This window comes from Balearica regulorum, chromosome 10 (genome assembly GCF_011004875.1).
Source record: "Balearica regulorum gibbericeps isolate bBalReg1 chromosome 10, bBalReg1.pri, whole genome shotgun sequence".
Classification (NCBI taxonomy): domain Eukaryota; kingdom Metazoa; phylum Chordata; class Aves; order Gruiformes; family Gruidae; genus Balearica; species Balearica regulorum.
Genome location: NC_046193.1, coordinates 260,469 through 285,587, shown reverse-complemented (window position 1 = coordinate 285,587; position 25,119 = coordinate 260,469). Strand labels below are relative to the sequence as shown.

The 25,119-nt window shown below is 43.8% G+C and overlaps 1 protein-coding gene across 7 annotated transcripts in view; it reads right to left on the bottom strand.

Annotated features, from left to right (window-relative positions):
• Window positions 1-11,378: 11,378 nt before the first annotated feature.
• FGD3 (FYVE, RhoGEF and PH domain containing 3) overlaps window positions 11,379-25,119 on the bottom strand; it is a 109,806-nt gene continuing 96,065 nt past the window's right edge. For 6 of the 7 annotated variants that reach the window (XM_075762616.1, XM_075762617.1, XM_075762614.1 and 3 more), the window contains 4 exons: window positions 22,274-22,396; window positions 20,174-20,326; window positions 17,541-17,681; window positions 11,379-12,613 (listed from right to left, as the gene is read on the bottom strand). In XM_075762616.1, coding sequence (XP_075618731.1) covers window positions 12,389-12,613; window positions 17,541-17,681; window positions 20,174-20,326; window positions 22,274-22,396 — 642 coding nt within the window. In that variant the 3' untranslated portion in view covers window positions 11,379-12,388. Of the gene's footprint in view, window positions 12,614-17,540; window positions 17,682-18,376; window positions 19,420-20,173; window positions 20,327-22,273; window positions 22,397-25,119 lie in introns of those variants that run through there. The other variant, XR_012837115.1, reaches the window with a different exon arrangement.

Genomic DNA, 25,119 nt, shown 5'->3' with positions numbered 1-25,119 from the left:
CACGGGGGGCAGGGGCAGGAGCAGCCGGGGGGGCTCAGGACGCCACGTTTGCTCCCCCACACCAATCCACTGGGCTTGCAAGGAAACAAGTAAATTTGGGATTTAGTCCAAAGTTCTAAGAGGGCTTGAAAAGGGCAGGTAGAAGTTTGGGCTGCTCTTAAGGCTTGCTCATAGGCAGCACTGGCACTCTGACTGCTCCACAGATACGCTGAAGCGTGTGTTTCACCCCGTGCAGGTTAGTAATTCTACCAACAGAGAACTTTTATCCTCACGGTTAAACATCCACTTTGCTGGGGTGGGGTGAATCGCAAAGGTGCGATGACTAATATGCAAAAAAAAAAATCCACCCCAACCCCAAAACCCAGCTCTATAAATCTAGGGAGAAGAAAAAAATATTTGACAAAGGAAAAATAGGTCCAAAGAGAAGTCAACGGGAATTCGACCACTGGATTTCTAGGCAGCCAGGATATGGTTTCACACTGTGAAAACATAAGTCAGGGAAATACCTCCATTTCCCCCTGTTTCAGAAAACAAAGCCATTATTTTAACCTGAACCACGGGGTTCAGAACGACTGTTTCCTCTCCTAGTCCGGTCTGTTATTGCTGTGAGCAGCCTGCACAACTCCCAGCATCCTGCATTAACCAAAAGCAGCGTTATATCGATGCATTTCTTAATAACGGGCAATTTGGTCTATCAGCAATGTTATTAAACAGACCACTTGCAGCATTCTCCGGAAGGATATCGATTGGGATTGCAGTAGCCTTAATGCGAACTTTACTGTAGGTCTGAACTAATCCACTCAAACAAAAAAAAAACCCCAACCCCTCCCTGGAACAACCTTGACGCACAAAGGGAAGCTGGACCAGAGCCACTGGAGCACCCAGTTCAGGGACTCACGGTGGACAAGATCAGCACGTTCTTTGCGTAGGTGCCACAACGCCACAAAACTGGTGAGGCGAAACTGCAGACTGAAGCCTAGCTCTGCTTATGAAAACATGGTATTCATTTCTTCTAGTCCACTGAAAATAAATTCAACCTAAATTGCATTCTAAATTAGTGTTTCATTATGTACAGTGTATACAGAAAAGTCTTTTAGAAAGAGAATGCAAAACAAAGCTTCACACTTTTTAATTATAGCTATTATCCTTCCCACTGCCAGCTCCTTTTCTTTTTAGTTTGTTTCTTTTCAATTTATCTGATGCCTGTGCAGAACTCTCTACTAAGTCTGGCATTAAAGAAAGCGCTAATGGCGGTAATTAAACTTAAAGATTGTTGACAGTTACTAGAAATCACCATTTAGATTATCGGCAATTCCTGTACTGAGATATCATTATCGGTGAGCTCGTAAGACAGCAACATTCAAGAATGTAGTCTGGTGCAAAATGAAGAAAATACCAGCACCTGAAACAACTTTGTGACTCATAAATGAGTAATAGGCTGGAAATCTTGCACTTTTTCATTTATTATTCACTTTTGTGATGATTATTCTTACCCTAGAAGAGGATGCCGAAGGTGAGCATTAGAACAAGCTCCAGTGAGGGAGCACAGCTGCTCTGTGACCATCTCTGGCCAACGGGACAGAGGCGGTGGCCAAGGGACCAGGCAAGGGTGGCAGCGCAGCCTCCCCAGTTTGGGCCGGTCTCTGCCGGTGGCGCTCTTGGTAGCCAGTAACGGCATCGTGGGCTGCGTCGAACGCAGGTTTGGTGGACCAAATTGGATACAACCTTAGAATCACAGAATCATAGAAACTTTAAGGTTGGAAAAGACCTCTAAGATCATCAAGTCCAACTGTCAACCCAACACCACTATGCCTACTAAACCATGTCCTGAAGTGCCATGTCTACATGGTTTTTGAACACCTCCAGGGATGGTGACTCCTGTTCCAATGCCTGACCACTCTTTCGGTGAAGAAATTTTCCCTAATCTCCCCTGATGCAACTTGAGACCATTTCTTCTTGTCCTATCGCTTGTTACTTGGGAGAAGAGACCAACCCCCACCTGGCTACACCCTCCTTTCAGGTAGTTGCAGAGAGCAATCAGGTCTCCCCTCAGCCTCCTCTTCTCCAGACTAAACAACCCCAGTTCCCTCAGCCGCTCCTCATCAGACTTGTGCTCCAGACCCTGCACCACTTGGTTGCCCGTCTCTGGACACGCTCCAGCACCTCAATGTCCTTCTTGGAGTGAGGGGCCCAAAGCTGAATGCAGCACTCGAGGTGCGGCCTCACCAGTGCCGAGTACAGGGGGATGGTCACTGCCCTGGTCCTGCTGGCCACACCATTCCTGATACAAGCCAGGATGCTGCTGGCCTTCTTGGCCACCTGGGCACACTGGTGCCCACATTATGTCCACATTATGCTGGACATAAGCTGAGGTGAGCAGGTGTATCCAAGCGGTGTTAGGTAAATGTCACTGATCAGGCATGTGGATTTCCAGGAGCCACAGGGAACGCTCCAGGCAGACACGAGGGAGATGCAGACACTCACCCTACGCATCTCCCCGTCTCCCACACCATTCCCAGTTGCAGCCGGGGGCTTCTCGCTTTCTCCTCATTCACGGTCCCTTCACCCGCACCAGAAGCCCTGAACTGCAGCCAGATACTTTCAGCTTTACTATGCAGAAATGGCATGCCTATGATATATTTTTATAGACGTTGGTGATTGAAACATAAAAATAAAAGAGATCGAGCTTAAACAGCCTGTCACAGTTTGCACGGTGGGATGGTTGTGATTAATATCCAAACAACATGTTGTCGGTTCTCACTAGATCAAAGTAGGATAAATCCGTACATTTGAAAAAAATAAATCCACTGTCAAAACACAAACCCAAACATCTAGCAACTACTCATTTTCAAGGGTGACACTGCTGAATAATAAATGATTTATAGGCATCCAGTGGAAATTATTCAGTTATTGTAATTATGGGCATGAACATTACAGTACTGAGACAGGGAGTACCAGTTAGCACCAGTTAGAAGCTGCAGCTTCGCAAAGCACATCTTGCTTCTGGCCACAGGTCCTCACTGCTGAGGCTGGTCCTTCAGCCAGGCGCTGCCGAGCAGCTCAGCCTTCCAGGGCGAGCTCATTAGCAAGCTCCTATCAGTTTGCGAGCAATTATTTTGTGGGTGTAGGCACAAAAGATGCGGGAAGGGAACTGACATTGAATTTAAGTCTCTGGAGGCTTTGACCTCGGGAAGATGCGCATGGTTGTGGCAGATGAAGTTACCGCCCCTGCCCATCACAGTGGAAGGTTACCATCTCCACAGCCTCTTCAGGGTCATGGGGAAAAAAGCCCCAAAATACAACCCCCAAACCGCATTTCAGCCTGGAGAGTGCAGCGGCTCAGCTGGAGCCGGGGAGGGGGCACAGGTTTTATCTGAACTACTGGCTTCTGCACCGCTGCGGCTGCAAGGTGGTTAATAGTCCTCTGCTGGAAAGTAAAACTTTAAGACATTACAGTGTGATCCACAAAAGCTCAGCTGGCTCTGGCCCATAAAATATTAACACCCTGCAGAGCTCAGCCATACATTCCTCTTTCCTACTTAGCGTTGCTGGGGGAGTAGGAGTAAACAGAAGAATATTGGTGGCAGCATCAGGCATGAAGTAACCCGAGTTAAAAGAGAACAAAGTTATTTTTCAGCAGGAATTGGTCCTGCTTCACAACATGGTTGAGCACTTGCGTTGGTGTGAGGCAGGGAGCAGCATCGGGTATTTGTCACCGAGATGTTCATTTGAGACCTCACTAGCAAACGACGGAGCATGTTTAATGAACAGGGGCCCATCATTAAAGACTAAACCAGCGCCACGAGCACTTTATCCTCTGAATCAGTCCACTGGAGGAGCGGTCACCACCCGGTGGAAGGCAGCTTTGGGAAACCTGTGAGGACACTGGCTTCTCAGCAAGCGCAGGAGCAGTACGCGAGCAACTCGCAGACAGGGAGAGGGCAAAGGACAGGAAGGGTTTGGGGAGTAAACCGTTTGCAGCGATGGGGGAAAGAACTAAGACAAAACAGAGGGAAAATAAAAGCGAAGAAAAGTGGGTGGCTCAGAGGGGATGGAAGCATTCTTCTGTTTCTGTGCACTCCTGCTTATCCTGAAGATGTTTATTGCATCTTCTCCACTGTTTTGTTGCTAGAATGCCATTTTTTTTCCCTACTTGGCACCCTAGCAAGAATGTGGCATGTTTTAGAGACCTTTGTCATCATCTTTGTTTCCAGATTTGTCTCATCAGCAAATTTACATTTTTTTACATTTGTTCAGATTGCTGTGACCGACTTATTTTTAAAAGAACCAAGTTTTGCCTGGGGGAGCACCACAGTTTTATCAGTCCCTGCACAGAAAATCTTTCCCTTCTCAGCGAGGGCTCCAGCTCTCAGCTCGGCGAGGCGCCATCTTCCTCTTTTGTCTTCTTTTTATATTTAGAAACATTTTTAAAAGTCACCATCACCACGTGTGGCCCCCGTTTGTGCAACAACAGCAGAGGACAAGCAAAGGATAAAGCAGAAAAGGCAGATGGGGAAAGGTGGAGTGAGACCCGAGGCTGCTTTCGAGGGACCCAAGGAGCGCCGGTCCCTGAGAGCCGGCCCCCGGGCGCAGGAGTCACGACGGATCCTAGGACCAGCTGCGAAACAGAGTCCCTGAGCGGCTGGCGCTGGCATTTCGGGCGGTGGTTCCTATTACCCTGCTCCACCAGAAGACAGGTCGCACCTCCCCGCACTACACTGCAGTCACAGAGCCCGGGCGCGTTTTAAGGCGACTTTGTGTATCCACGGCACACCAAATGCCCGTCACAACGCTGCTTTGTAAGAAAATGAGTATTTTAATTGGTCTTTAATGTTTAAATTCAGCCACAGCTCAGAGTAAATATGTCCTGCTCCCACTTCCAGCTGGTATTTTTCCCTTCAACCAAACGTGCAAATAAGGCTATACAACATGTTTCCTTTAAAGACGAATTTCGAAGGGAGGAAAGGTGAGCCACAGACATAGGAAAAGGAGGAGTTTGAAAAACACAAATGCTGTTAGGGACACACAAAGGATAGGACAAGAATGGAGGTGGCAAAAAATGGAAATTCTTCAGGAATTGCTATGTTCCTCTAAATGGTTTTGTATGGCTAATTAACCTTCAGCTGCACTAATTGGTGCCTGCCAACTCACACGCAAAGAGCTAGTAACCCAGAGCACGATGGCTCTTTGCAACGGCTGGAACAAAGGGGAAAAGCTTCTTCACAGAGGAAACGCTTTTCTTTTTTTTTCAGTAGGCATCTGTCCTCAGGATCTTTTTTTTTTCCTCTCCATTTAACTTAACTCAGTTCTTCCCCAGCCATTTCTCTCTGTGTTATTTATTGACCTTTCCTTCACATCCCCTGGGACTGGCTTCTTCAATAGTCATGCAAGCTTCTCGTAACTGCCGATGATCCGCACTAGAGGAAACACCACAGTCACGTTGTGGTTTCTCACCTTGCAATACATTCCCTAATGTTATGCTAAAATGTATATCCCGGGACTCGGGTCATGCGTTATCACCAGCTCTAGCGCTCTCCCTCCCTCGACTGCCTTCAGCCCTCACTATGGACACAATGGCCCCACGCGGGCTCTTCCCTTCTGGTTGGTTATTTACAAACTCACCAACTACTGCCGTAGCCCTGGATGCCGCGTGACAGCTGGAAAAAGGACAGGAGAAGGAGGGCTGCTAGTGCAGAGCTATCAGAGCAACCCTACTCCTGCTTTTGCTGGGTGTATTGGAGCTACGGTCCTGCACAGGCATGAATTTGGGAATTCCTGCGTAGGCTGTGTGTAACCAGGGCCCCATCACTCCTCGGTTCCAGAGTCACACACAAGTACACAACCATTAATTCAGCAAAACCACTCGCACTACTCCCCTCTCTCAAATCCCCACCTGTGATTTATTTGGTACCATCCTATAACAATTCCATTTATTAGCTTAGAGCAGAAACCTTTGCTGTTGCAACTCTGGATAACGGACGGGAGGAGAAAGCCAATAGGTTTTCTTTTTTCTTTTTTTAATCAAATTACCTTTTTAAGCAAAACCCATTTGACCCTCTCCTGAAATTACTTGAAAATTGGGCCATGTTCAGAGTATCCGTTGTGTGTAGACATTTGGTTTGATCCCCTTCTCCATAAGTACTGCGATACGCGTTCAGTGCATAGGATGAAGCTGCTCCAGGGAGGGTTCAGATCCGTGTAACCGAGGACGTTATTCTCTACTGTCTCATTTTCTGCAAAGGCTGCAAGGTGATTACACGTACACCCTATCTCCCCCTCACCAGAAACCTTTCCATCAACAGAGACAACGCAGACTGATTGCTTCTGTAGAAGACGCAGTCTGAAGTCCCACCACCTCCCTCGCTCACAGGACAGCACCGTCCACGCACCTTAAAGCGTTGCTTTTAGGAACAAGAGCAACGTGGCAAGTCCCCTTCCTACTGCTACACACCAGCCCAGGCGGACACAGCACTGTGTCACACCCTACTGACAAACCCAAACAGACATGCCTGTTACAGTTGATTGCATCAACCTGATCTCACACTGTCGCTTAACATGACTTCAGGGCGACCTTTTGGCACCCAGCTCCAAGAATCTGATGCGTCTTGACACCGGTTAACAGAGGGATTTGAAGCTCGGTTATCAAAAGGGATTTCCTCACGTGAATTGACGAGCACGTGGTCCGTACCCTCTCTCTGGGCACTCAGGTTCTGGAAATAGGCCTAGCTCTTCCCGGGTGAATTGGGCGTGCGCAGGACCAGTCGTTCTTCTAGCAATGGGTGTCTCTGGCACAGCATAACGAATAGGTTTCAGATTCTCTCTCTTCTGTAATACACAATTTTACTACCAAACCCAGTACATCATTGCTCCCTCTCCCCAGCTTGATACACCACCCCTGAAGTCCTACCTAGCTCTGAGTTGTCCGACACACACAATGACTTTATTTCCCTTTCACACTGTTTTCAATACAAAGGTTTTCCTATTTTAATTCTGTTGCTGAGTTATTCCCTTTCTCAACGACGTGTGGTTTCAACAGCATTTATTAAAATTAAAAAGCACTTCCAAAAACCCAAGGTACAATTTTTTTTGTGAAAAAATTAAATGGACCGTCCACCCTAGGAACAGCACAAGGGCACTGGAGTTCCTCGGACACCTTTCTATCCATGCCTGCCTGTGGAAACATCCCAGCACGTCCAGATTTGCCCAAAGCACCCAGACCACTATAACTTAACACCACAGGCAACTTCAAAGTGTTGAAAATTAAAACGGCCCGAGATCCCTTTACAGCTTCAGTATAATCTGAGTCAATACCGGGCCCTTTCTCAAAGCAAAAATGTGCTGCCCTGTGCGGAGAGTGAAATTAATAATGCATGAGCAAGGCCAATACACAGTCTTTAATTATTCTTACCCAATTCAGAAGTCAGCTGGTACTTGCTGTCACCAGTTTCACACCAAACCTTGCTATCTTCAGCTTGGAATCTGAAAGCATCTTCTTCAGCACTAGAAGTGGGACAACATTGTATCTTCCAGTTTAACCTCTGCTTGCCAGTTATAGACCACTATGGCACAAGACCTTATAGAGCAAATGGCTAATTCTTACAACAGCGTGAAAGTCTTGACAGATTCTCGCCCATTCTGAGACGCTGGGATAACTGATTATTTCTTTTCAGACTTAAATACATGAGCCTCAGACCATAAGAAACCCCTTCGGCCTAAGTAGGGAACTAAGAAAGTCCCGTGTTGGCAGAGCATCTTCCCGAAACAGGGAAGTTACCACTCAACATTTGCAAGGAAAATAGGTCCACCTGACAATTTTGGAACTTGGAAATCAGAGCTTTCCAACGCAGCGTGTGTGCTCTAGACACACGAACACGGAGTCTCTTCAAACGGTTGGGATCTCCGCTTGGTTCCTTACCAGGCTGAACGCGACTCACCAGTGCTCAGCGCACGCGGCATGCACACAGCTGCTCGGAAACGCGCTTTGAAATGCACTCGCTTTGGGGCGGGACAGCGTAGGCAGCGCAGGGGGGGCAAACGTTCTGAGGAGAGGGAAGGCTTTTTTGAAATCTGTTGTCAGTCAAAACCAAATCAGCACTGCAGGCCAGGTCCGAGGCTCATTTAAATGCATCGGTGAAGTTACTACGATTTATTGCAGGTGAGGATTTCTTGTTTGAATTTTGAATGACTTTGAGAAGACATGTCTAAGTAAAAGTCTTTACCGCTGATGCTAGCAGCAGCTCTCAGCAGGCTGAGTTTATTTTGCTGCATTTGAGCAAGTCACCCACATCAACTGGTTACAGCTCCCCACAACTCCATTTCAGGGACTCCAAACAGAATTCCTCCTCTACTCTGATCTCCTGGGATCATAGATCACACGGTATCCGTGAGGACAGCCAGCAACCGCTTTCTGAAAAGCCTCTTTTATCACCATTTCATTTTACGGCAAAATGCAATCACTCAGCTCCGTCAAGGTTCCCTGGGCCTGCAGAGCGCCCAGCCAAGTGCAAACCCAGAGAAAAGCACCAGCCCAGTGAAAAGCTTCGCCGTGCCCCGTACGGATTGAAGAACAGAAAAAGAGAAATGGTAGGTACGTAAAAAGGGAAGGTGCTTGTTTACAGGATATGCAGTCACTTATATTTAGCAGCTAAATGTTCCATGCTGCTGGTGAAAGACAACGAGGGAAGTAAAGCGGCTCTCGGATAGGTTAACCACCAACTTTAATCTACAGTTTCGGTATTGCTGGGCAGCTGTTTCTGGGAAATATTGCTAGGATGCAAAATAGGTAAGAAAACCCCATGTCATTTGTTACCTCATCCCAAAGAACAAGAAACAAACACTGCTGCCTTTCGTATGAATAAGATCTACAGAAAGGTAATATTTATCTCTTCGTGTCTTGGAGCTCACTTTGTGCCTTGATAAATGCCTGTTAAACTGATGACTTGTTTGTCTTTTTTTGAACAAACCAAATAAATGAAGAAAGATAGTCTTATTCATTTCAGAGCTGGATCAAAAGCAATAGAACATAGCTCTTTCAGAATAAATAAAAAAACACTTTTAGCTTTTTTCTACAAAAACCCCATGTGATTATCAGAGAAAATGTTGGGAGGTTTCCACGCTATATTCGACTGTTCTATATGAATACAGTAGCTAAAACACAATAAAATTTCCTTTTTTTAACATATGCAATTATTTGTGGGAATAAGTACGCATCTAATAGATCCGTAAAATATTACGGACAGAAATGATGGTATAAAAAGGTTAAAACTAGGAAGCTAGCTCTTTATAGCCAACTGCCTGTAAAGTTTATTTGAATTGCTTCTTATCCTCATCCCACCACTGCACAGGTTTTCACACGTGCTTTGCGCTGTTCTATAGACAGCAATGGAGATGTTCCACTAAGTTAAGCGTATGCATCCGTCTTTGCAGGATGCTTTTCTTTCCAACACTAAAGACAGATCACCATCTCCCTCATCCACCGACCAATACTGTGACTTTCTCAGTTGCTACTGCTCATTCCACGGGTCATTTAAATAACATATTCCAGTTTTATTGACAGAAAATAAAACTAAATGGGGAGAATAAAGATTCTGGAAGCTCAGGGACCCCTGTTTGGCTTAGCTGGCTGCAATTTCTGGCATGCTGGTTTATCATGTGAACTAGATTGCCATCATCTTAGGCCTTCTTTTGTGTTCACATAAGTTTAAAAAAAAAAAAAAAGAAAAGAAAAAATCAGATTATTTCCTTGATTTGGCAGGAGACACAAATTAACCAGGATTCAAGGAAGTCTGAAGTGATTATTCCCTGTATGCTTAAAAGATGTGCATTCAGATGCTTTGAAAGATTCATCTCCCAGGATCACGTTCTCAACCTTCATATCACTGAATTCATTTCTGTAAAATGACACACGTGTCCCAAGAACAGGCAATAATAATCCAAAGCCGGAATAACACCTCAGAAAGGACGTTAGCTCACTGCAATACAAAGCAACTCCAACGGTGGTCAACAGAGCCTGTTCCTTCAGCTTCACCAGGAGCTAAACCAGGCTCTGAAAGAAGGGAACACTGGCGGTCGGAGAGGTACCACAGCCACGTCGCTGACCGTGAGATCCCAGTCTGTAACACCAGTAGCTGTTTCGTTTTAGGCTCTAGGCTGAGCATTCTCATGCTGTATCGAACAGAGCAGAGCTCTGGGATCTGCAATGGACAGGTCTTAGGTTTCCAGACAAGCTTTAAAGTGCTGGATTTAAACTATAAAAGCTCTTGATGATTTGGGGCTTAGTCATAAAGCAGAGATTCCCCAGGCAGGTTCCTTGCCACGTCCCCTGAAAGCAGAAAGATGTGCCGGGAACAAAGTTGCTGCATGAGAACCGTGACACAAATGCCCACACGTGCCATCATGTGTTATCATTCCAGGTAGATTACAGATATTTTTTATAATTTTTTCTTAAAGAAGGTGAACTGATGAGTATAAAATGATTAGATGTGTATTTTGACATACTTATAAAAAAAGAACAAAATGGAGAAAAACTGCAAAAAAAGTGTGCTAAAGATTTTTCATAGGTAATAAAAATAGAAAATGAAAGATGTATTAAGATGCATTCATTTTGTTTTGGTTTACTGTTCTCCCTTCCAATCTCTCTCTTGGTAACAAAGAAAAAGAACCAAGTGAGTGGAACAATAAAGGAAAAACTTCAAAAAAACCCCCAAACCCAGAAATATCACAACGTGAGTAAATTTTCAAGGCAAGCATTCTACATCATTACATTTTCAGGGAAGCTTGGGGGAGGAAATAACACACACTGAAAAGAATTCCTTTTCATGAACTATATGATAAAAATTACCCTGCAACCCTTTTTCATGTTAACTGATTGGAGGGGGGGATAGGGAGGAGAGGGAAGATGCAACTCCCACGAAATTTTACCAGTAGCTAATTAAATACACTGCTTCTAATTTTTAGCATCATGGACTTCAGGTATATGATTTATTCACCAATGTAAAAAAAAAACCCAAACCCCAAAGAAGGAGAAATCAAATCCTTTTCCATAGGTAAGAAAAATACTCACTGATGCAGATCACTAATTTTCAACAGTCCTAACAAACTCTGGCTGTATGGAGTAGCTCTTTCTTTCTATCAATATCAGAAAATGTAGCAGGCTGAAGAGGAAACAAAAGTTAAACCAAACCATTTTAAAATACAGTACTGTGACAGATTTTATTTCATTTTTATCAGTACTACATGCTTACTACCACTAGGAACAGACATGCCATTTTTTTTTTGTTTTGATTTTTTCTTTGTGGTTTTTTTTGTTTGCTTTTCTTAACCTATATTAAATGTTGACCTAAAGCTTGCTGTGCCTTGGAAATCTGGCTCAGGAGTTAACTGCATGAATTTTTATTTAAATAGATAAGCACTTAAGTTTGAAAATAAGACAAATACAGGTGAACAGGAAAATTAAATTACAAATTCAGTTCATACAAATATCTCTTATTCTATGCACTAAACCCTGTTAATTAGCTGAGATCTTTTAAAAATTCTTAGAATAGTTATGAAACATTATTTACAAATTATATAAATAAATCCTAGGTCACTTTTAAATTAACCAATACAACAAAAAAGTCACCTTTTTGTACTGCGTGTACTAAAAATGTTCTTGTTTATTGATCATAACCCAGTTTGCAGTATAAAACGTTTGTTCACTTACATCAAAATGGGTTCAAATAGAAGGAAGGAAGGTATTGGTTTCAAAAGAAAACAAAACAATATTATAAATGTTTAAGATCAATGAGGCTTCTTAATGTTCTTTCTGCACGGTTTGCAGTCATTTTTAGAAGTCCCTTCTACAGTATTCGTCTTGTGAACAGGTCATCTCAAAATAGCAGAGACATAGTTTTAGCAAAGGGAAAAATACTCAGACCATCGCTCACACTTCACAAAGACCTTGTACCAGGAGGGAAAGGACAGAACGGAATGTCAGTGGCCAGCACAAGCCTTTACAACATTTAACTTAAAAGGCAGCATTTATAGAACTAATCACAGACTATACACATCCTGCACTGAACAGCAATCAAAAGGACTGGAAAATATACATTTAGGAAAACGAGAGACCGATGGTTTTCCATTACCTTTGTTCAAATTAATGCTTTTCTCCTTGTCTTTTGTTTTAAAACCAGCATCGACACCACCAACAACTACAACTACCTTTGCCTTTAACATAATATATGCCAGGTAACTACTGTACGTGAGAAATGTACAATAAAAGGAGAGAAACCACTCAGTTTTCTATGCAGACACATGAAAATATAAAGCCATACAGATTCCAAAGTGCCATGAATACCAAATTCAAGTGATGGTTGATAGCATGTAGGAAAGAAACTAAATGGAACTTGCTCTATGGGTTGCCAAGCCCTTCAGCTGCATCTTCTGTTTCCCCTTTGGCTGCTTTGGTGAGAATTTCCATCCATTTCATCTGCAGTTCTTCATCTTCCGCACTGAAATACAGAGTTTGCTGGGACTGGCAAAGCTTAAAAACATGCTTCACTTCAAACTTCTCACCAGAACCTGGTAAACTGACTTCGTATCCAGGCAGTGGAACAGGGCGTGGGCTCCGTCCATCCTAAAGAGGAAAGAACAAATGTAAAAATTCAGCAACAAATGGTATTTGAAAGGGCACGAGCGGGGGAATCTGTGCGGGGAAGAAAGATTTCCTCTCGACCAGGTTAAAGAAACGCCTCTTTCAAACAGTTTAAAACTCGCTTTGAAGTAGTGAGATGAAGTGACTGGAGATACATTACCCTACTCCCGAGACACTGTCACCAGGCACACGCTCAGACAGCTACACCGCAACCCTCACCGCGCCGGCGTGCCTCGGTGCGTGCTGCCGGCTGATAACCCCCCGTGCTAGGGCTGCAGCCTGCCGCCCCTGCGCACAGAGCCGACGCACCGGTAAGCACAGGAACGCGGTTCCAGAGCACACGTGCGCTCGGCTCCTCATTCAGCACTGTAGCTTGGAAAACAGAGGAGAGGCGACATCGACTGCTTAACTGAAAACAATAGAAGGCAATGACTTCTTGGTGCTTTATTCTTCTTATTGAACAGATTCCCTTTCACAGGATGAATATGGATCCGGCAGTGGCACGGCTGGGGGTTGCCATGTAATTTCACACAACTTACACACGCTGTCTTTCACAAAACCCCTCTGCAGTAGGTAGAGGCAATCAGATCCAGCTGAGAGCAGTGCGGTGCAGTCCTTCCTGAAGCTCATGGGCCATCGCTAAGATTGGTTTAAAGGAGACAAACAAGCAGAGCTGGACACTGAGAGACACAAAGACAACTACCAGGGAAGAGACTTTGAAAGAAAAGAGGATTTCAGATTTTAGATAAATCAATGAATCTTCTCAGGAGGCCTTGGGTTATTTATGATGCTTTTCAGAGTTGTGAAGGAAGTCAAAGCTCAGATTCTTGAACACCCTTTGAAGGCCACCTTAACTCACAGCTCCCAGGAGCGACACAGCTCTCTAGCAGTCACATCTTGAGCACCGACCCAGCTCTCAGGAAAGGCACACTTTGGCAAGGCAGGGCATGCCGTGACCAAGCAACTCGTTTCAGCTGATGCCATCAAAGCATTTTCAAAGGTGAGTCCCCAAACCGAAGTCTAAACCCCATAGGCATCAGGCATTCAGAAGAAGCCATCACCTCTTGTAGCAGCTACTTGTGTAGCAGCTACTACTTGTGTAGCAGCATACTCAAGTTCAATGCCTCATACCAAAGCTAACAAGGCATCGCACGAAGGGGTGGCAAAGTCATTCTTTTGTCACCCCACACAGAATGCAGATGACACAGTAAATCTGGAAGGAGACCACAGCTCTGAGAACAATGGCAAAAAATCTGCTTTTCTATCACTTAGACGCAAGTAATTCAAGTTTCAGAACTGCTCACACCAATGCCAACGCATACGTTAACTAAAGGGGCAAAAAATGCACAGTCAAAAATGTGTCTACGCACTTTATTAAATCCCTGCAGGTTTCCTGATTTATTCATCTACTACTTGTTATTGTTATGCAGAAATGACAGAGCCCATCTGCTTGAAGACCAAGCACTATGCAAGGAGGTTTACGTCAGCTTTGGGTCAAACACTAAAGAATTCAGTTCCTGTTTGAGTGCAAGCCGTTGTGTTAAAAGCAGCACACAATTTCTAGATCCTGACACCACGGCCACAAAAATACTTCTCTAAAACCCTGAGCTCGACTTCAAACTCAGCTGCTCCCTTATTTTCTAGGAGTAAGTCACGTTTACATGATGAATAAAGGATTCTTCTTCGGAATTTATAAAGCAAATTTTTCTCTTGGATCAAACCTGGTAATTCTTATATACACTAGCTCTCATTCTACTAATTTACCCTCCATATTTCTCCAAAACTCATTACTTCTCTAGCTAGCTGGGACTCCTTCGTTCTGCATTTCTCAGTCAGGTGTAAGGTAATGTCAGAGCTCTGGAAGTTGCTGCACATTGTACAAGGCCAATGGGGGTGGAAGCTCCAGGTGGAGCCCTGGGAAAGACAGACTCACTTCTGTAACACCGCTGATCCTTAAGCTTGAGGTGGTCTCTGCTTATAAGCAAACTCTTATAATTCCACTCAGATAAACATGACAAACAGCTGCACAAATTCTGTCTCAGTCTGAGGACAGATAGAATTGGTATGATTTCCATACCTAAATAAGCTGTGAATTTTATCTTCATGCATAAAGCCTTATGCAAGCCTTAAACCGTGAACATTCAGGGGATTAATTCGTTCTCCTGGAACAAGGATCTAAAGCAAAAGAGCAGTTTTCTTGCTATTTTAGAGCCTGTGAGTCACATTTCCATTTGCACTGGCATCCCTTCTTCGGTGTGAGGGACAGGGGTGCAGAGGACAAAAGCTGTCGGGGCTTTTACTGTATCAGAAGCTCCAGACTCAGCTTGGTTTGCTCCTGCTTCCCAGAAGGCAGCTATTCTTTCTGTTCTTTTTAAAAATAATCCCCCAACTTTCAAACTCCTACGATCACACTTCGCTTGGTCTGGGTTTCAAGACCTTTAATACCACTGTTGACAATATTATTCCCAAAAGGCACCTCTTTTTTCAGGCACTGAAATGCTGCTTCACAGGCCTGAAGAGGTTTGTGAGACGTGCTGAGGTGGTTGTACAAAACAAAACAACGCCTGGGAAAACAACGCTCAAGCACGTGAGTGGTTCCCGACTGGTTCCAGACACTCGGCCACGAGGAAAGCGGCTCTGGAAGAGACTTTTCTCAGAAGGCTAGTGTATACTATGTAAACCAGAACTAACAAGAACATTGGGTTAATATCAAGAATGGGATTTGCTTCGTGATTTTTCCCTTCAGCTGGATGCAAAGTGGAGGAAGTGTGCAAGTGGGAGCGGTAGGCCCTTGAAGGAGGGCGCCTTTTTTTGGTTTATAGCCTCAGCTCGCAACTGGCGATTCGTGAGAGTAAATCCTGGCTTGGCTACTGGATGTATGATAGATCAGCCTTGTCCCGTGTACTTTCTTGCCAGTTCACTGGGAGATTTATCTCACACCTGAAATAGTCGAGGACACTAACCATAAAATTTAACTGTCACGAAAGCAACAATCAGTGTCAAAGGCACCCTTTTCCCCTAAAACCCACGATCTTCCTAATAATGTTAACAGGGGCTCAAGATCAAGTTTGGCAGGGCATGGAGCAAAGAACATAGCATCTGAAGCACAGAAGCTTCTCCAGCTTCCACCCCTCGCTTTGCACAACTGTCAGGAGGGGCCCTGCAGAATGGAGCATCACTCTGCTGTGCACTACGGCTGATTTACGTCCCATGGGTTATTACTTGTGCTGTCCTGAGACAATCGGTTGGGCACTAGGAGAAATTGTCTTTCTAGGTCATACCACCTAAGTGGCGTTGCTTCCTCTCAACTCTTCATTCCAGTCACCTCTCAGATGAGACACGTTGCTCCTGGGTGAGGAAGGCCAAAGAATTTAGACCTCTCTCCCTCTATCCCTACTCTCCTTCCCCAAGCTTGCCTGCGCGAGACGCTCTGGCTTGGTTTGTGCGGAATACAGGGCTTGCACCGCTCCTTTGCTGAGGTACAGTTTCCACATCGGCTGAAAAGTTTTGCAGCAAAGCCATTCTCTCTGCTTTGCTTTTCAAAGCTTTTTTCCTTTTCCCAGACCCTGACTCCAGAGAGATCTAAAGACTGGGTTTGTTGCGTTCGTTTTAGTGCTTGGTCTGAGGCCAGTTGCTTTTTCAACTCGTAATTTCAGTCACGCGTCTCCTGATGACGAGGAGGGGAGCCAGGCAGCGCGCTGCCCGCGGGATGGATTGGGAGCTCGCCCAGTGTGGGCTCTGAATCCCAGATGAAGCCACGTGGGCTGTGTCCGAGCTCCAAATTCAAGCTTTCAGCCTCTCAGGCACTACGCTTAAAACATGACACACGCTCGTTTAAAACCAGCGGTGTTCTTGCTGACAAGCGGCAGAACGAACACGCCTCTAAGGACAACGTGTACTTGTTGTCGAACATTTGCTACGGGGTAAGCTTTACTTTGAATAGCTTTAGAAAATCATGGCTAATATTTACTTCCCAGACTGTTCTCGCTACAGCCATGCAAAGCGACGCTCATAAAAAGCAAACCCTTCATATCGCTACAATTACAGCAGGGGAATGGTAGGCTGAATTCGGACCCATTCCTTCTTCCGTCCCACCCAGGAGATACAACGAGGCTGCACATAAACGTGTCAAATGCTGAATACAAAATCGGATACGGGGGATCTCATTTCAGCATTGCCATTCTTTATCTTCAGGATATCTAAGGAAGCATGACTGATATTTCCATTTTGGATATTCCATCTTGGATATAGACATATCTATCACCTGACTTACATCACACACAAATGCTAGTTAGCTTCAACAATGCGCTGTTTAAAAAAAATAAAAAAACCCCCACCTTACCACAGTAATTATTTCAAGTAAAGATAAAATCACAGGATGCTACAATAAGGAGATTTACCAAACACAGTCCATTTTTCAGGCTGAAGAGCATTTAAATTTCCACAAATTCCTCCACCCTCTCAACCCAGAACTAGGTTTAAAAAATAAAAAAACTAAAAAGCTTGAACCAGCAATTGCAATATTCAGACTGCTTCACAGCTCTATACATTTTACGGGAAAGTGCTTTCCCTAATGACAGGGCAATAAAGCCTTTGAATATACCTGTCTGAAACCTGTAAAACCCCCAAAACATAACCTAATTATCTGTGTTTTGTCCTTTTTTGTTAAAAAATGGAAAAGAAAATCGATGAGCTTAAACATTTGCTCACAACTGTATCAGCAGTAACTACAGATAACAAGGAAATCTGAAATCTCTGAGGCTTTGTGCTATATTCAGAATACCAAGTTCATTTTTGTTGTTGAAACCAAGCCAAATCCTTTGACCTACTTCTCAACTTGACATATTTAAACTTATGCTTTTTTTTTTTTTTTCTTCCTATGTGTTAACCCTCATGAATGTCATTTTACCTGGCTGCTTCCTTGCAGATACAGAACAAGAGGTTCAGTCTTGGGGATGGTCACCCACATTTTGTACCAAGTCTTCCCTTTTTCAAGGAACTGGAGGTAGCTGCTGAAGAGGCTGTTTTCAGCTGCTAAGATGCTTTGCTTCTGGATGAAGAGAAGAGAAAGAAAAAAGAAAAAAAAAAGAAAAAAAAGCTGTTTCCTTTGATGCTTAGATGGGCAAAATACTTAGAATTAAGTATAAAATATATTTAAGTTGTCCAGAGTCAAATAATACTGTAGGGCAAATGCTGGATAGCCCGTAACTGAACAAAAGTTTAATCATTATTATATATACCAACAAGAAACAGCACAATTCCATGAATTCCATGTAATAGAGGCAGATGCTGAACTACTGTTCCCAGCAGACGTGAAGTTAAATTCCACCTCCACCAAGTAAATTGAGAATGGTAATTAAGATGATGCAGCTAGTTTCTTGCTTAGCAAAATAGGCTGGGAGATGATTTCAAATTAATGCAAAAGGTGTATTGAGAGACTCTCTTGTGCGCGGATGCAGAGAGATGTGAGCCAAATCAGGGAGCACCAGGGCAAAAAAAAAAAAAAAAAAATCGAAAGAAATTTTTGTCTTCAGATAGAAAGCAAAGAAAACCAAAATTCCTGTTCACATTAGACTTTGCACAGAAGTCTCCTGGGGATTTCTGGCATCTGCTAATAACACTTCTAAAGTGGCAATCTCCTCAGCTGCTATTAAGCTTGTTAAGAAAGTTTAATGTAAATAGGAGGGAAAGAAAAAGACCGGCTCTGATCTTTCTTTTTTATACATCTACTTTCTTGCATTTTACCTGATCCTTTGAAGATTTAGCAGAAGGCTAGAAGCCTGAGCGTATGAGGGAAAAATTACTCTTTTCCTTGGGTTTTTACAGCTTTCTGCTGTAATCTGCTTTTCCAAAGTAAAGCCATAGGTCACATTTCACTGGTTTGCTTTTTGGCTTTTCAGATTAACAGAGCTCTCGGCTGAGTAGCTGTAGGTTTTCACTTTAGTGGCAAACAGCTCTGCTGAGACAGTGCTAGAAAGTTTATCACGAGATACCACAGACTATACGGATGCATATTAAATGCTCATCATCCGTAGGCACAGCTGTAGCGTATATCTGAAGTTTTTGATGGTATCAGGCTCTGGATCCAGAATCTTCACTGCGTTCCGCAGACACGGTAGTTCAGGGAAGGACAATGTGCATTTGTAGCTTCACCCCACTTTGTATTTCTGAGATTCTGGACGCGTTTGGGCACAAAGCTGACAAAGCACCCGAGCAGCAGAGTTCACTCTGGGACACCGTGCTGGTGTAATTTTACCCGCGTAGGTACATTTAGGAGCCTGGAAAGAAATATGACCTGCTGGGAAGCAGAGCGGGGCAGGATCTAAAAAGACTGTTTGAGGAAGCATTTATTACAGGAGCTCTGGGTATGCACTGGCAGGTTTACGTTTCTTTTCCACGTAGTCTGGTTCTGAGGAGGAAGATAACAAGGCTGGAAGGCAGTCTGATGGCTCTGAGGAGTGGCTTCCAGAAAGATGTTTTTCAAGGTAAGCTGTTTTTCGGTATAGGCTGCAACGATTTCCCAATTTTCCACGCAGTGCTCAAAGCAGGATGGTGTAGGTCAGCATATCAGAGGGAAGGACGAATTGCAATGAAGTTCTCAGTGTGTCAGTGGGTCCTTCAGGAATCTGATGTCCCTGCGGGTCCACTTTCAATTGAGATGTATGTCCTCTTTTACACATGCAGTGACTTCTGGCTGTATTTCACAGGTAAAATAAATAAAACCTTTTTCTTCAAGGTGGCCCATGAAAAGCGTGGCATGTAATGGTACTCACAGCTCTGCCCATAGTCTAAAAAAAGCATTGGTAAGAGAAGGTTCAGTTGTTGTGGGTGAGGATAAAACAAATCAGTTTGCCAATACCTTTCTTGTTCTTGTAAAAAATAAGGGTAGAATGTGCTGCTATCACGGTATAAAGCTTGGTGACATCTGTGGCAATTGCGAAGCAGTGGTTTACACAGTATAATCTGTGGAAGTCACGTCTTGGAGAAAAGAGTCTGCATTATAGCAGGGTTCAGAAAGTTTCAGTGAATCCTGACAGTCTTTCGGAAGGATGCCATGCTTCTGCATGATCAACTAAGAAAAAATTCGTTTCAATGATACTTTGACAGGATGTGAAATAAGGAGTGCAAAAGTATCTTCTATTTGGAGTTAAAAGTGAAAAAACAAATCTTATTTTCCCAAATTTTGCCCATAGTTATTTTGCACAACTCAAGATTGGAAATGCACCATAATAAAAAGAAGCCAGAAGTTTCTCCTCTTTTTTTGTTACTCTGAAAGCTGAAGCTTAGCTGCAAAACCAGCTGCATCCCTGTTTGATCAGCATCCTACGATGAACGCTCGCCATTTACAAACAGCATTCAGGCTGCATGCACATTCAATTCAAGCTATAGGCCAGATGGTCAAATATGGTGGGCGGAAAAAAGATAACCAAACAATTTTATTTGTTTTAAATAAATACCTTAAAAGAAAAAAAAAAAAAAAAAAAAAAGAGAGACTCACAAGGGCAGCTAGCACACCAAAAGTTTTTTAGCTAACTACTGTACCTCTGCAGCTAGCCTTTTCTTTTGTTCTCCCACTGCTTCCACTCCAGGGCTGCACGGGCTTGCTGGTAACTGCAGAAAACACTCTTTACACACTCGATTATGACGGCTGTTATCTGCAAGTGGTTTAAACTCGGAGCATTTTGCACAGATCACCTGTATCAGAAAGATGATGCTTTATTAGCCATCACCAAAGCGTAACTCTTCTCCAAATCAAGTGACTTGCAGAACGGTTGTTATTAAAGTAAAATCCGGAAAACTAATGTAAGCATAAGATAGAGCGACCAATATAATATTTATTTACTTCCATTAATAATTAACATTTTTGTGATCCCATGCTGTGTACCAATATATCTAAATAAAGGAAACATATGCCTTTTGGGAAATACTTTATGATTAACATCATGCAAGTTTGCTTTTCTTTCCTTATAAATCTTTGTGAGTCAATAAGGGCTTAGGTTGACAAAGCAACTAGTGCTCTTTAATGCCAGTCATAAAACGGTCTAGGAAGGACTGATTTTCAGAGTAATGGCGACTGACGCTTCCTCATCCGTTAGGCAGTTCAGTCTGATACAACTGAGGGATCCAAAACTCGCTGGCCATTTTAAGACCACAGTCCTATATGTTATCCATTAAATTAACAACTTTGGACTCCTTTCCTCAGCTGCCAAGAGCACACAATGACACAGCAGTCCCACGAAACCAGCGCTTGTGAAGAGTGATGGGCGTGCAGCTCCAGAACCCCTTTCCACGCTCACAACCTGGCTCTACCGCTTGCTGCTGCTGCTCCGGGGAGAGGAACCGTCCCCTGGGGTGCAAGGCAGGGGCAGGCAGCCGGGTTCCACAGCCGTGCTGCATTTCCTGCACAGTCATACACCCCAGGCGCCCTTCAGGTACAAGTATACGTTATTATGCGCTTCACTGCAAGGTGTAAATGACTACAGGAAGAAAACTGCCTCAATTCAGCAAGTGTGAAGTGAAGCACTGTTCTGCCAAGTTATATAAACAAAATCAAGCTAGCGTTTTTAGAAACATGAGAGTCTTTCCTTCAGACAAATTAGCTTCTTTAATTTGAATGCTATTGCCACATCACAAAACATCCCAAACCCAAAAACTGTTTAACAGTAAATTATTAATAATGTAATTCTTATCTCTCTGTCCATGGGGAAAAGCTATTATTTAATTTCTTTAATAATACTGAGCTTTGCAATGGAGCGTTTTAAACCTCCAGAAATGCATTTCATTATTTTAGTAATAACAAATCCAGAAGGTTGAAAATCCCAATTCTGGTGCAAATGTGTCTCCTCCACAGTAATTTTATTTCAGTTAGTAAGACTGAGGTTTCTTCAAACATCTTAACTATGCATTTAGGTCTCCAGCTGAAAATTTATCTCCACTTCAAATGAATAATGGTATTTAAATAACATTATTCTATACTAGTTACATTAGGAACAGTGAACCATGAAACTCAAGTTACAGGTTTCAAGTCAGATTACAGAAATCAATCTCATCTTGGCCAGGGTTGCGATTTTCAGAACGCCCCCCGAGAAGCTAGCTGTCAGCGAAGGGCGCTGGGGAAGGGTGCCTCAGTGCCTTCGGTAACCTGGCTCTGCAGCTCCAGGAGCGATACGGTTCTGACTTTTCAAGCAGGAGGAAACCACTTTGGCACAAGCCATCCTTGACTGCCCTGCTCCAGGGCAAGGAGAACCCATCCATCTTTAACACTGCACGTTCAACAGCTGCTCATCCTGGCAAGAGCTGCTGTCTGAAGCAAGGCTGTCAAAGGCCGTTGTGTTTCTGCAAACACAATACAGGGGACACCCCCTCTCCAGATACATGCGCACCCCCAGAGAAGGCACCACCTTCCTTTTTACCCACTGAGGTGCTGTATTTGCCTTCGGAACAGCACAGACTAGGCCCCTTGCACCAGGCCTTTGCTCTTTTTCCCCTGGGGGGGGGAAAACAAGCGGAAAGATCCGCTCTGTGAATGACCTGCCATGAACCAGAACATCTTTTAGTTCTTGCAGTGGGAAAAAAAAAAAAAATTCTCTTCAACAGCCTTTGCGGAAGAAACAGAAAAGCTCTGTGCATTCCGATACTTACTGCCCCACACTGCTTACAGTGGTGCCGCCTTTTTGTGATGGAGTTAAAGCTCTCGCTGCAGCTCTTGCAGGCCTGTTTCTCCTTGTCTCGCTTGGATTTGGAAGATTTCCTACAGGAATCACTCTGAAAAGTACAATGATGATTTTTATTGAAATAAAAACTTAAAAAAAAAATAATTGCAAAACAATTCATAGACTTCTCCTACTGCCAAAGATCCTCTTAGGGTCTCACACCATTTTAGAAAACAATTCAGGTCAACTCTGCTAAAGGCCTACAGCTGGCTGGCTCAGCCATCGGGTGTTTCTGGTGCAGCATTATGGGTCTCAGATTGCTCGAGCCGATTCTTCAAGTCCCCCTCTGCCCACTTGTGCCCTTCCAGCCGCTGCATGAACTCAGCTCAGCCTCTGCTGGTAAGGAGGACGAGGAAGGGGGCTTGCCAAGAGTTACAGAATGGCAGGGGTTGGCAGGGACCTCTGGAGATCATACTATTCCTCCTTCCCGGTCAGGATGGCGACATGCAGGGGCCGAGCAGCTCCCCGGGGGTGAGCCGGGGCACCACTGGCCAGCAGCATCTGCGGGGAGATCCCAGCCCCAAGGAGGTGGCTGCATCATGGTCCTCCAGCAAGGCTCTTTCAGGAGAAGAGGTTTGATAACTCTCTTCATTTTTGTTCGCTTGACACAATCATTTAACAAACTACTGGGAGAAGAATCATTTCCTCTAAATAAAAAGAGCGGAGGTATTTTACATTTTTTTCTGAAAATCAACCAGGTGAAGATCAGGCCCATTGCAGGTTACACAGATTCTGGACTCCTCGACAAGCCCCCCTTCCCTTTAAGCCACTGCAGCACAACTTAAGTCACAACTTAAGTCCACTTGAGAGAGAACAATTGGCTCAACAAATTTCCCCTTCTTCAAAGCCTGTATTTAGCAGCAGGAGGTGGGCACGTGGGGGCGGGAGGAAAGGCAGCAGCAGTTACAACTAGCGGAGCTGCCCACGGATCACCAGGCAGGCGGCACCAGCACTAGGGACATCATGCCATTTGCCCTACGCTCTCACCTTAGTGGTTATGACTAACCTGCAGAAGCCACTAATATAGGTTTCTAGGCCAATTAAAAAAAGAATAACAACAAAATTTATAAGCTGACTCCACTCTCCCATCTTTCAGCCTCCTTGAGTCTCTGCCCTGCCGTGCCCCGGTTAGAGGACAGCACGCTGGCTTTCAGCAGAGCGAGTGAAGCCACCCTGTCTTGTAAGGACATTACACAACAAAACCACAACTAATTACTTCTAATTGGCTTGGATCTTTTCATTTTTATTAACTTTTCTATAGCTGCCACAGCAATGTTTCAAACTTGTATACAAGTACATAGGATGTTTTGCAATTCAGCTTGGTGAAGCACAGTCATACGGATTTGTTCATTCAGGAAAATCACTATACCCCCATATACGTACATGTTAATTGCTCAGCAAAACAGAATGCCTGCAAATCCACATCCTCCCACACACATAAGCGGAGTGCAGTATTTCACTTTTCTTGTGAAGAACCAGATGTAACCAGTATGACACTGAATTACAACCACCGAACAATGCCTCGGATGAATCACTGGCAAGAACGTTCCTTTCAGACTCTATTAGACCCCTCCAAGTAAGGCACATAATTAAGGCGATTCGAAACGCTTTTACTGATCAGCAGCAATCTACAGGGAAGCTTTTTCATTTGTATCACATATATTGGCTAAAGTCAGCTGTTTCTCACTCTGATTTTGACGCTAATGCTATTTAATTTTTTAGAAGACTGACTTTTTTTCTACTGGTTATGGATGGAGTCCCCTTAAGTTGTTACCTCAGAGCTTTCCCTTACTGGTCAACCTTATTTTTTCTCTTCTCAATAGTCAAAATTTGCATATAGTGTAACAAGCCTTTTGATTCTTTTGTTAACAACAATTTCCCTAGCGTTACTGGAACGGCAAGAGCACAAATGAAGGCACCCTTTAGCCTTGTGAGCTGTGACTGGAAGATAACCTTGATGAATGCTAAGCAGAACCAGTTTTTGGCTTTCAATCGATACCTACACATGCCCGCGTAGGAAAAATGCTGAAGTTCCTCTAACACGAATTGAATGGACTGCTTCCTGTGGAAATTGGTTAATTCGATTTGTACTTCAATAGGAATATCCATCATCACCCACATGCATGTTTCTATAACACAGACAAGACTCAGGTTGCGTACTTTCTCTAATGGATCTGGTATTTGACTTCCTCCTCAACGTCAAACAGCCTGGACAGTGTTCACTTTCAGAAATACATGACCCGTATATTCGACAAAGGCAAGAAAGCAGAAGGGGTATTACATTGGGGAAGATTTGTCAGGACAGTTATGCATGAGCTTTTATTTTAGACCATTATATTTATTTTAGACCATTATATTTTAACTTGCACTGTAGCATACAACAAGCTTTTAATACTAACTTTGCTAATCAAAAAAGGCCCTGTATAAGAGGTCTTTAAGTGTTTGACAAATACCAGCAAAGTTTCGTAGTACTTCTCAACTGAGAATACGGTGAGAACACAAGAGTTTGAAACATTGCTATTGCAGCTGTAGAAAAGATAATAAAAATGAAAATGTATTTTCTTTATGACTTGGCAAATTCCGATGAGCAGTTATAGAAGAAAGACTTACTCAATATTATGTTATTTAACTGCTGACACTGGGAAAGAATTAAGAAGCCCTTTGCTTTCCATCCCCGTGAAAACCATGAGACTTTGCTGCACGGGCAGTCCCCTCATCCCACCCAGCGATGGCTCCGGAAGTTGACTTTGCCACGTACTCTTAACTACACACCAT